Below are 12,252 nucleotides of genomic sequence, written 5' to 3'. Positions count from 1 at the left end.
ATGTGGTTTTATTTTCACTTTAATAAACAAATTTCATCATTTTTCTTTAACTCAATCAGTTTTGCTTTTCAGTTCATTTTGAAATGATGTATTTTACTTTTATGTGTTTTCATTGCACATTTATTATAATCACACATTTAATTTAAAAGAGTATTAAAAAGCCTCTAAAGATTCTTAAATAAACCTTCCTCATACATACCTGAACAACTATTTGCTGCTTAGGCTTCGCTTAAATGACCATGTTTGTCAAGCTACTTTTAAAGCCGGTTATGAGTTACAGTAACAAGTTAACAGTAAAACAATCAAGATAAAATGAATGATTTTATTTGAGATTTCACTGTATGAGTCTTTGTTGAACTTCTCTCGGTCCACCTGCCGTTGAAATAAACCTCCAGGAATGATTGGAAGACTCGTTCTGTTCTCTAGCATTATTACTTAAACGCCAATCCAATCAAGTACATTTCCGTTTAAAGAAAGTGGAAAAAGTTTCACATAGAGACAAATTTAGTGAGTGGGACAGGTGGTAATCAAAGCTGAAGTTGTTCACTCTAAATGTTCTCACTCCGGTGCCTCACAATATTACAGTTGAAACCCAGTTTCACCTAGGGAGGATAAAGTCACAGTGCATGCTGAATATCAAAAAAGAAAAAAAGAAAAATGAGATTAACATGCTCTGGTGTTGCTTCTTACCTGATGTGATTCCTTCAGGTTTGGAAAGTGTGGAGTCATTAACTGAAAATCTCTCACTCATAGCTGAAGCTCCAGCACTGATGAACAGCAGCGATCCTCTACATGAAACTTAGATCAGTTTCGTGATCAAATTGAAGTTCTATGTCTAAACAGTTTAATCTGCATTCATGAAAATGGATACATAGTTGAGGCAGTATTGTTACATTTTCCTTACTGCGATGCTAAATGAATTTTTGACAGTCTCACTTACATATGAAGGCTCCTCTAAGGAAAAACGTGCCGTTAATGATTCAGCTAATGTGGTCTCCCTCTTGCCCAACCACATTCCTCTCTCTCTTTCGAATTACCTGGATTCTTAGAGATAAGAAGATATATTCTACCCTCATCCCTGTCTCACACTCACACTGCTATCGGCACCTCTCTTATTGCTGTCTGTCTTTCTGCCACACTCAGTCACTTTCTTATCTTTCAACTCTCTTTCCCTTTCTCACTTTGTGTTGGCTTCCATCTACTGCAATCATTTCCTCTATCTAATCCCTTTATTATTCATATGGTGACAAAATCCATTTAGCCATCAAAGAGCTAACAGCAAAGTCAGTGAGTGTGAGAACTTACAGAAAGCTTTGAGGTTTCTGGAGCAGAGGTCTGTGGCTCTTGGGTAGCATTGGCAACGCACTACAAATATGTACTTAATGATTTGGAAATCTCAGGAAATAACATATCAGTTTTGACCAATTTAAAAGATGATAGAGCAGGTTGTTGCTTTCTTGCTAGCTAGGAAGTATCTAATCATCTGATTCATGTTACAGCACCACCTTGCCTTGTGTGGTAAAAATAATTGCCCATCCTGCTTGTTAAATCACAGGTTAACTGTGATTAATCACATTTGTTTTGGAAAGCTAAGTTTAATTGCACTATGCTAACTCAGGCCTGATTACTGCCAGACCTCTAGCATCAACAAGTCACTTTAAATACAACCTGTTTGGCAGTGAAATTGGCTAAAAGAGCTCAAAGTACAACACACAGAATCTAAAGAAACTCAAGAACAGATGAAGGACAAAGTCATCTGTCAGTATGAAAAGGGTTATAAAAACCATTGCTAAGTCTTTGGGACTCCAGCGAACCATGGTGAGAGCCACTATTCATAAAGGGAGGAAACCTGGAACAGTGGTGAACCAACCATAATTACACCAAGACCACAGCAACTTGCCTACGAGGTCACAAAAGAATCCAGAATAACATCTAAAGAACTGCAGATTCTCTGGACTGATGAAGGAAAAGCTGAATTCCTTGGAAGGTTTATATCCCATTGCATTGGGTTTAAAACGAACAAATCTTAATTTACAATTAAATAATTAAACATCCAAAACTAAACATGAACCCCAAAACCTCAAAACCCAGGAACAGGGATCATAACAATATGTTCTTCTGACTGAGACTCAGTTCTTGTTCTTTTATTAGATATCAAACGATCTAACTCCTGCAGCTGGCTCTCAGGAGGAAAGAGGCTGAGGTCGCGCTGGTTGCTAGGTAACCCTCTAATGTATTTACTACCCCATCATATTTGAATCAATGATATCCTGTGGTCTCACTGGTGGTCACTTCAGTTGCTTGCCTCAGTGCTATGAAAGTTTGCTTGAGGTTGCTGAATGTCACAGACTTTCTATGTCCTCTGGTTGCCACGTCACTGGTTCCTGTGTGGATTCCTCCTTTTTTTCTACTATCATATGATTGTTCAGTCCCCTAAATGTCATGTTGTTAGTCATACAGGACCAACTTGTAGGGGTTATAAAGGGGGGGTTAAGGTCTGACTAGCGGGTGTTTTTGACTATTAACTGCATTTTGCAAAGGCAGCTGCTTGTCTGCCTCCATTGCAGTTAGTCTCCAGATGCAGATGTGGGTGAAAGAGACTGAGGCGACAGCTGACTGGGGTGCCTCAGGAAGCCTGCAAGACCGCCATGGGGTGAGCGGCAGTAAGCGTAACGTAACAGCCAACTGGAATCCACCACTGAATCTGGACTGGGTGAGAGACCCTGAGCAACCCAGAGAAAAAGGCAGCTGCAACCATTAATTATTTTTCCACAGACTCACCTACAGAAATCTGTTTCACAGGAAGTTTGACTTCCTCTAGATGGATCAGGCTGACAGACAGCTCCAGATTAGTCATCACGATTTATAACTTTATAAAATGAGCCTTTGGGCAACACTTGGGCGTAATTCCCCTGTGATTAAATTGATCTTTTTTTTTTTTTTTTTCAGGAAAAAAGAAATAATTATACAGTAAGTAAATTTAAGGAGTAGGTATTTTAAAGGAAATGAGACACTTCTTTAAAACAGGTGAAGGTTTTATGTTATATTATATTATTATAATAGTAGGAAGCCAAAACTGTGATTAAGAAAATTTACTGATAATCAGAGGATTCATGTCCCGACAGATCAGGCAAAGACTAAACTTTTTTTAAAATCTGTTGCCATCTTTACTTACCGAAAAGAGAACAAATAAAACAAGTTCAGCTCAGTCACACAGCGGTCTGACTTGCCCCGAATTTGACCGCCTGTAATTCTGGGTTTAAAAAAAGTTTTTATTTTTATTTGCACAACTCTTGGCTTAAATATTCATCTTGAAACATCTCACTTCCTCCTTCCTATTTTTTATCATCTCCGTTTCCTTCTTTGTTCTTCTTTTACTGTCATGGTCCTGGGTCAAGAGACCCAGTGTTTCTGAGTTTCATGTTGTTTTGTTATTTCATCTGTATTTCAGTTTCTTTTCAGTTATCTAGTTATTCAGCCATGTTTAGTTTGCAGTTTAGTTCATGGTTTATCAGGTTCCCCTGTGTGTCATGTCTACGTCTCCATGTTTCCTGTTTTACTTTGAAAGAGTCCAGTATGTTCTTTGTTCATTGTATTTAGTTTAGTATTTAGTTTCCCTTCCTCTGCCCTGTCATTAGGTTCATGTGTGTCAGCGGTGTTCCCATGTGTTAAAGTTCCCATTGTTGTTTATTGTGTCTTATGTGTCATGTTTCTGGTCTGCCTGGTTAATGCTGTCATGCCTGTGTCTTGTTATGTTTTCCTGTTTATTTTGAAAGTCCAGTTTTCATGTCGTTGTGTTTTAGTTTACATTTACTGTGCATCATTATGTTCATCCTAGTCAGCTGTTTCCTCATGTGTCTCCACTTCCCCTGATCACCTCTTGTGTGTATTTAAGTCCTTTGTCTCTTACTGTTCATTTTCACGACGTCTGCCAATTTCCCTCATGTCATCTAGTCACAGCCATAGTACCTGTCACAGTCATAGTTTTACCTTTTGTTATCATGGTCAGTCATAGGTTCGTCATAGTTTATCATAGTTATGCTTCGTGTTTCACAGTTTCATGTTTTCAGCTGAAATAAAGGCTCGCCTTCTTGTTTGCAAACCAGCTCCTTGCCTCCGGGGTCTGCTTTTGGGTCCGCTCTAACAAACACACCGGTGCACCCTGCCGTGACATTTACAGGTGTTTCTGTCAAAGCAAAGTCTGATTCGGTCTGATTGAGCTAAATCTGTGTGAGATCATAGAGTAGTTTATTTATTTCCCTACATGTTCTCTGCCGTTCACCTGTACAGAGCATCATTTTAAGACCATTTACAACATCCTTTCCCACATTTAACTTCTAAAAAGGAAGTGCACCAGTGCCAGCATATCTCCCACACAAATGAACATGCTGAACTGGGTTGGAGCTGGTGAAGCGATCAATATGTTTGGAGTAATAATTCTAGTTCCCACACCTCCCCCTCCATCTCTCACTGCTTCAAGCATGTTCCAGGGAGATGGGATGAGAGGGAAAGTTGCATCCACTAAGTCAGTTAGTGCATGTGTGCGCTGCTACATGCACCGATAAACCAGCAAGGATGAGATTTCACTGTGAGAGAAGCAAATCTGATGAATAAAGTAATAATGTAGCCCTGGCAGAATAGTTTTGGAAAGATTAAAGGCAGTTATGTTATGGTTATTTATGTGCATGTTAGAGACACTGTGTATACATATATATACATGTATATATACATGTAGATATGTATATATATATATATATACATATATGTATATAAGAAAAACACCCATCTCGCCCATGCGGGCGGTTTATCCTTCAAGCTCGGGTCAAGAAGGCCTATGACTCAATGCCCCACAGCTGGATACTGGAATGCCTAGAATTGTACAAGATCAACAGGACCCTAAGAGCCTTCATCAGGAACTCAATGGGGATGTGGCGTACAACACTAGAGGCCAACTCCAAGCCCATAGCACAAGTCACCATCAAGTGCGGGATCTACCAAGGAGATGCTCTGTCCCCACTGCTGTTCTGCATAGGCCTGAACCCCCTCAGTGAGATCATTAACAAGACTGGCTATGGATACCGACTACGGAACGGAGCAGTTGTCAGCCACCTCCTGTACATGGATGACATCAAGCTGTATGCCAAGAGTGAACGAGACATCGATTCACTGATCCACACCACCAGGCTATACAGCAATGACATTGGAATGTCGTTCGGACTGGAGAAGTGTAGTCGGATGGTAACAAAGAGAGGGAAGGTAGTCAGAACTGAGGGGATTGAACTACCAGAAGGCAACATTGCAGACATAGAGGACAGTTACAAGTACCTGGGGATCCCGCAGGCGAATGGGAACCATGAAGAGGCAGCTAGGAAAGCTGCAACCACCAAGTACCTGCAGAGGGTCAGGCAAGTCCTGAGGAGTCAGCTGAACGGTAAGAACAAGATCCGGGCTATCAACACCTACGCCCTGCCCGTGATCAGGTACCCTGCTGGGGTAATAGGCCGGCCAAAGGAGGAGATAGAAGCCACTGACATAAAGACAAGAAAGCTCCTTACCATGCATGGAGGGTTTCACCCCAAGTCCAGCACCCTGAGGCTGTACGCTAAGCGGAAGGAAGGGGGCCGGGGACTGGTGAGTGTCAGCACCACAGTCCAGGATGAGACAATGAACATCCAAGAATACATTGGGAAGATGGCCCCAACTGACCGAGTGCTCAGTGAATACCTCAGGCAGCAGAAACCCAAGAAAGAGGAGGAAGGCGAGGAACCATCATGGAAGGACAGGCCCCTGCACGGTATGTACCACCGGCAGATAGAGGAGGTGGCTGATATCCAGAAATCCTACCAGTGGCTGGACAAAGCTGGAGTGAAAGACAGCAGAGAGGCACTAATAATGGCAGCACAAGAACAAGCTCTGAGTACAAGATCCATAGAGGCTGGGGTCTATCACACCAGGCAAGACCCCAGGTGCAGGCTGTGTAAAGATGCCCCAGAGACAATCCAGCACATAACAGCAGGGTGCAAGATGCTAGCAGGCAAGGCATACATGGAACGCCATAACCAAGTGGCCGGCATAGTGTACAGGAACATCTGTGCCGAGTATAACCTGGAAGTCCCGAGGTCAAAATGTGAGACGCCCCCAAGGGTGGTGGAGAATGACCGAGCTAAGATCCTGTGGGACTTCCAGATACAGACGGACAAAATGGTGGTGGCTAACCAACTGGACATAGTGGTGGTAGACAAACAGAAGAAGACGGCCGTAGTGATCGATGTAGCGGTTCGAATGACAGCAACATCAGGAAGAAGGAACACGAGAAGCTGGAGAAATACCAAGGGCTCAGAGAAGAGCTCGAGAGGATGTGGAGGGTGAAGGTGACGGTGGTCCCGTGGTAATCGGAGCACTAGGTGCGGTGACTCCCAAGCTAGGCGAGTGGCTCCAGCAGATCCCGGGAACAACATCGGAGATCTCTGTCCAGAAGAGCGCAGTCCTGGGAACAGCTAAGATACTGCGCAGGACCCTCAAGCTCCCAGGCCTCTGGTAGAGGACCCGAGCTTGAAGGATAAACCGCCCGCAGGGGCGTGCTGGGTGTTTTTTTTATATATAGACATATATATATATATATAGACATATATATATATATGTCTATATATGTCTATATATATATATATATGTATATAAGAATATCATGAAAAAAACAACTGAATAAAAAAATATTACAGTATCTTTTATATTATTTTGTGATCCACTGCCCTTAGGTGATGTGGCAGCGCAGCCCTCTTTACAGCCTCCACAAATAATTGACTTATGAAAGTGAGACACACACAGGCCTACATGCACTATTTATAGCAGCGTACTGGGGTACTCAGAGCTTGATGTGACTTGTTATCTTCTGCTAACTTATGTAGTTACGCTATCACAATATGGCATTTTTATACTTTTCCGTCTTTCCTGACTGTGACTGTTAGGTTCACAGTTTACATTGAGAGGCATCTCGCACACACACACACACACACACACACACACACACACACACACACACACACACACACACACACAGCTGTCGTTTCAATTCAAAGTTAGCAGTTTGCCATTTTTAGGATTTTTCTCTGGCTGACTGAGTAGACAGAGAGAGCAGATCACTCGATCTCACTGCCGCGTACATATTTTTATATTCACAAAGCAACACAAGATGCAGTCAAAGAGCACAGATGCCAGCAGTTGGCCATGAACAGTTTTAACAATGAATGAAACTCCCTAAAAACATCACAGATGCACAAGTTGTATGCTTCCAGCGATTCATGATGCTAGTAACTACTTGTATAATTGACAGAGGTGTATGCCTTAATTGGTAAGATGGAATAGCTGAAGAGGATTAAGGCTCAGAGAGAATGCTGCTGTGAATTTGCTAGTTAGCATAACATGTTTTCATCTTAATAGACGACTTTCCACACTAGGAAGTTGGTTGTCATCAACTACTATTTTGTCCTATCGAGGGCTGAGCTCAGAAATTCATGTTGCTTAATTTAAAGTAAGTTTAAAGTAAAGCCTTTTCTATGTGAACTGCTAGAAGTCATACGCAGACCCCTTGAAAATGCTGGTGGCAACTCTTATTACAAGCTTTTAAATATAGTATTCATATGTCTATGTTAGCTAGCATGTTGTTTGCTAATGATAGTAATTAGTGATGCTGTAGACTGAGGTGGACACAGCTAGCTCTTGAGATCTGGAAAACAGTGTTGAGCCTTCTTGATGTTGCAGGTCCAACTCAGTAAAACTGCGGTCATGGAGCAGAAGACCTCTTCTGTTGCATATTGAGCCATTTTAGAAGTGCCTCAATATGCAATATTTTTGAGGGTCACTAGCCCCCCCCCCCCCCTTAAGGGCTGTCTGGAGTCAGCCCTTAAGGGGGGGGGGTTCTCTGTCCTCTGCGTCCCTGTCGTTTCCCTTTTCTGTTGCCATGTTCCCTTCCTCGTGTTCATTCCATGCCTCCCCTGTCTGTCATCTTTATCCATATTTCCCCAGCCTGTCAGGTTTTACCCCCACGCTTGCTCATGCTCTCTCGCCTCTCTTCCTTGCTCCCTCGATCTCTCTCTCGTCTACCTTTCCTCCACTCTTGTGTCAAGCTCATGTGCCAGTCTACGTCTCACTATTTCCTGTTTTATTGTGACAAACTTGTGTTCCATGTTCAGTGTGTTTCCGTTTTGTTTCCCCGTCTCGTTAGTTAGATCACGTTCAGCTGTGTTCCCTTCCTTTGTCTGCGTCTCCCTCTGTCCTGCGCCGCGATCTCCCTCATTCATGGCTGTGTGTTTCTGTGTATTAGCTTAGGTTCCAGAATTTCCAGTTTAGGTTAGTTTTGTATTTCTTTGACATTCCAGCAATAAAGCTGTGTTCTTGTGTTAAGTCCTGCCTGACACACACAGCAACACTTGACAAAACTTTAAAAGGGCCAGTCTAAGTCAAGTCAGCTACATCTACTTTTATACAGTCTATGAATAAAAGCAAGTAAAGTCTAACAGCTCAACACTTGGAAAAAAGAACACATGTAAACCAGAGCATTTTCACCAGATTGCCAAATAGTCCGTTAAGAACATCCTGAGTATAGCTTTCAGACAGAGCAGTACATCAAACCAGTGGAAGTAAGCTAATGTTGATCTGCCAAGGAAGATACAGTATAGACAATAATGTGCTCTCTGATGGCTGAATGTGTGATTTAGAAACAGTTTGAGGTTCTTTATGGTCAGACAGTGGTGCCATCTGTCAAAGGGCCCAGTAGATTTATGACAGCCCAGTCTGATAACCGGTTCAGCTAAAATGTTGTTTAGCAAATATATAAATATAATTAAGAATTCTTACCCAACATTTTCTGTGTGTTGATAACTTTCAAAAAAGTGAGAATGATGCAACAAGTAGGAGAATGAGGAGAACGTTAGGGGATTGTAAGTGCCCTCACTTGGGTATTAGTTTTTTCCCTATACAGTACTGCCAGTATATACAGTACTGCCAGTATTGTATATATGTCCCTGAGTTAAATTGTTATGATACTGCTGCCAGCTAAGTTTTCCTCTGTGAGCCTGTAAAAAGTGCTCTAAGTCCTTGGCTCTGATGTTGCCTGACTCACTTTACTAATGGATGATGAAGCAAGTTTTAGCAAATCTTACTTAGTTTATTGATAGTTGGTCTGTTTCAGCACAAGGTGAGTCTCTGCTGTGTTTTGTTGTTGTTTATGTTTGACCTTGTTTCACTCCTCTTCTCTGCATTCGGCTTTTCTTTGTAGGCCAGAAGAATCTTTAAATGAAAACAAAGTTTTTCTACTTTATTATATTATTAATAAAAAAAAATACTTGGAAGCCAAAAAGATGATGTGAGGCATAATTGATGTAACACTGGAGGCCTCTGTGTGTGTTCTGGGCCACAAGGTTGTCAGATCAGAGAAAAAGCTGTAGAGGGTGAAAGCAAGGAAATAATCTTCAAACTCTGCATGCAGAACAGAATATAGGAATGGGCAACATGGACATTCTGACAGTGTGAGTGATGCTGACTGTAAATAAGGTGCAGTTTGGTGGGCACATGATTGGGTCAGGTGTCGATAGAGGTTACTATACCCAACACAGACGAGGTGGCCCAATTCAGGAGGATGTAGACCAAATGCATCATAGTAGTCAGGTAGTCTGTTCCTTACTTCTTACAACCAGACTGATAAATGTTGCCCAGTTTGACCCAGATTTTTAAACTCTATATAAAATAAGTATAGCTGGTGATTTCTTTGCAGCCTTTATTATGAAATATGGACTAAAGAAAAATGGCATGAATTATCTGAGACTGGTGAGGTGAGACTAGGAGATTTACCAGCATTCCTCAAAGTTTAAGAATGCATAGCACAATCTATGATATCATTATTTGAGTAGTAAAAAAAACAATTTTGTCTTACAGTTAGTGTTGTCATTCACTGCAGAGCCTCAGATTGTCTATTCCAGGGGTGGGGAACTCCAGGCCTCAAGGGCCGGTGTCCTGCAGGTTTTAGATATCACCCTGGGTCAACACACCTGAATCAAATGATTAGTTCATTACCAGGCGTCTGAAGAACTTCAAGACATGTTGGGGGTGTCCTTGTTCATAGGCTGCATCCTCCTGAGGCCGCATTTGTAGGCCGATTACGTCACAGTGACGTGATGAAGGCTGTCCAAATTACTCTTTCTGGGTCACAAAATAAACTTGTGGGTCTCTACTTAGGATGGCCTTAGGATCCCTTCACTGTTCTTTGCAGACAACTCAGTTTTCTTGGTCTTAGCTGCGCACTACAACTTACACTACAGTTTGCGTCCTAGTGTGATACAGCTGGGATGAAAATCAGCACCTCAAAGGCTAAAACCGCGGCCCTCAACTGTCAGGGAGAAGTTGTTGCCCCAAGCAGGGGAGTTTAAGTATGTTGCGGTCCTGTTCATGATAAAGAGGAGAGTGCAGCAGTTGTTCCTTCTCCACACTGGTTCAGGCATCTTACTAGGATGTCTGGGTGTTCCAGGCATGTTCTACTGCTAGAAGGCCCGGGGTCAGACCCACGATTCGGGAGTACCTGCAGTAGGGAAAGGAGGAACAACGATGGTTATCAGGAGCGGGAGACATGTGAAACAAAGATTAGCAATCAAAAATACAACATGAAAAGTACATCAGTGCTTGCAGTGGACACTCTTCTCTGTTTGAAACAATCTATTCAACTTTAGCTCTTTGTATGTTGTAACTTCACTGTTGTTGTTGACATACAACATGTGATGTATAGGTGATGTATCCTGGTTGCTGCTAGTAGCATCTTCATATTTAACAGAATTACATTGGAGAAGTTTCGAGCATCTTTGCTGTGTGGTTTGTCAGGTAAATGTTGAAGTTACGCACTGAAAGGCAGATTCAGTTGTTGAAAGCAACAGAGTCAGGCTTAGTGAACAATTCCAGCAGATCAGCACTTCTCACTGTGAGCTCACATGAGCTGATGGCTCAGCATATGCCCTTATGCATATGGGCACATCTCTGTCATCAGTTGTTGCTGCTCTAACCGTGCAAGATATTCAGCAGTGTAAAAACACAAAACAGATGCACGCGCTGCCATGCATCTAAATCTTACTCACCTAAATTATTTAATGCACTTACGAATGACAAGTTTCTGGCTTGATGTCTTTGAGCTTGCTTAGATCCATTACATCTCTGACAGTTATATTCTCTTACTGCAAAGCTGCCTGTATTATGACAGACAGTACATGCTGTTTTTTCTGCAGTACATTTAACAGTGCATCAAGAATTTTTAATGTGACGATGGAGATGTTGTTGTTTATGTATTCCTTTTTAGAAGTTTTAATTTAGTAGATGTTGATGTGACCTAGTTTTTTCGGCGGTGGAATCTCACTAAATACTGTAACAAAAATGGCAATTAATCTTTTAGCACCTTGGCTTGTTTTTAAGGCACCCGAGGGTGCTGTATACTCACTTTAGTAACAGCTGAAATAGAGCAGAGGGAAAAGGGGAGAAAGGAGCGGTTGTTACAGACACAAACAGGCTTTACTGAAATGCTAAACTTGCTGGGATTTGAGAGGCAGTGTCTCGAGCTTTATTTATCAATGAATCGGTTATTTTCGATGTGTAAAATGTGGGAGTGAGATCTCCTGGGTTCACTCTCTGATGTCAAGATTGGCAGATGAGAATGCTATAATGCAGCACTTACTATTCTGTGCTCATGCGACAGCCAGTCTGATAGCGATCTGCTCATGTTCATATTTAGATCAGAGTCTCTTGTTTTTTGGTGGAACTTATTCCCATGATTGTACTCTGATAGCTGCTCCACATGCTCCTGTACCACAATCATAGCAGACAAACTGCTTCTCTCCGCGAAAGGCCTTCTTTTATTTCTGTCAGCATTTATCCAATACGTTTTATTATTGCATAGTATTGTGTTGGATCTCTCTACTTTTTTTGATAAAGCTTTCAAACGTTTTGACCAGACAGGGCTTTCTGGACAGGCTCTTCTGTCATTTTTCAGTGTTTTCCTGCTTTATTTGAACTCTGTAACACATTCATCAAAGACCACAGAAAAAAAGTAAACGTTAAGTATTTTGACACTTAAGAAGATAAGATGTTTAAATGTAGCGTCAGACCCTGTCTCGCTTTATAATTCAAATATCGAGAACAACTGAAAACCCAGTGGGTAACCAGTCTCCAGACAGCAGAGCTGAAAAGATGTGATTTGTTGCAGCTGTGATCCAGCTGCAT

General features: G+C 41.8%; 1 protein-coding gene across 1 annotated transcript in view; it reads left to right on the top strand.

Annotated features, from left to right (window-relative positions):
* LOC120435323 (kelch domain-containing protein 8B) overlaps positions 1 to 2,761 on the top strand; it is a 51,812-nt gene extending 49,051 nt beyond the window's left edge. The window contains exon 2 of the mRNA XM_039604697.1: positions 2,568 to 2,761. Within this exon, the coding sequence (XP_039460631.1) occupies positions 2,568 to 2,761 (194 nt within the window). The remainder of the gene's footprint in view (positions 1 to 2,567) is intronic.
* Positions 2,762 to 12,252: the final 9,491 nt, after the last annotated feature.

The sequence above is a fragment of the Oreochromis aureus genome, linkage group 20 (genome assembly GCF_013358895.1).
Source record: "Oreochromis aureus strain Israel breed Guangdong linkage group 20, ZZ_aureus, whole genome shotgun sequence".
In the NCBI taxonomy this organism is placed as follows: Eukaryota; Metazoa; Chordata; class Actinopteri; order Cichliformes; family Cichlidae; genus Oreochromis; species Oreochromis aureus.
This window is presented reverse-complemented; position numbering and strand designations above follow the sequence as displayed.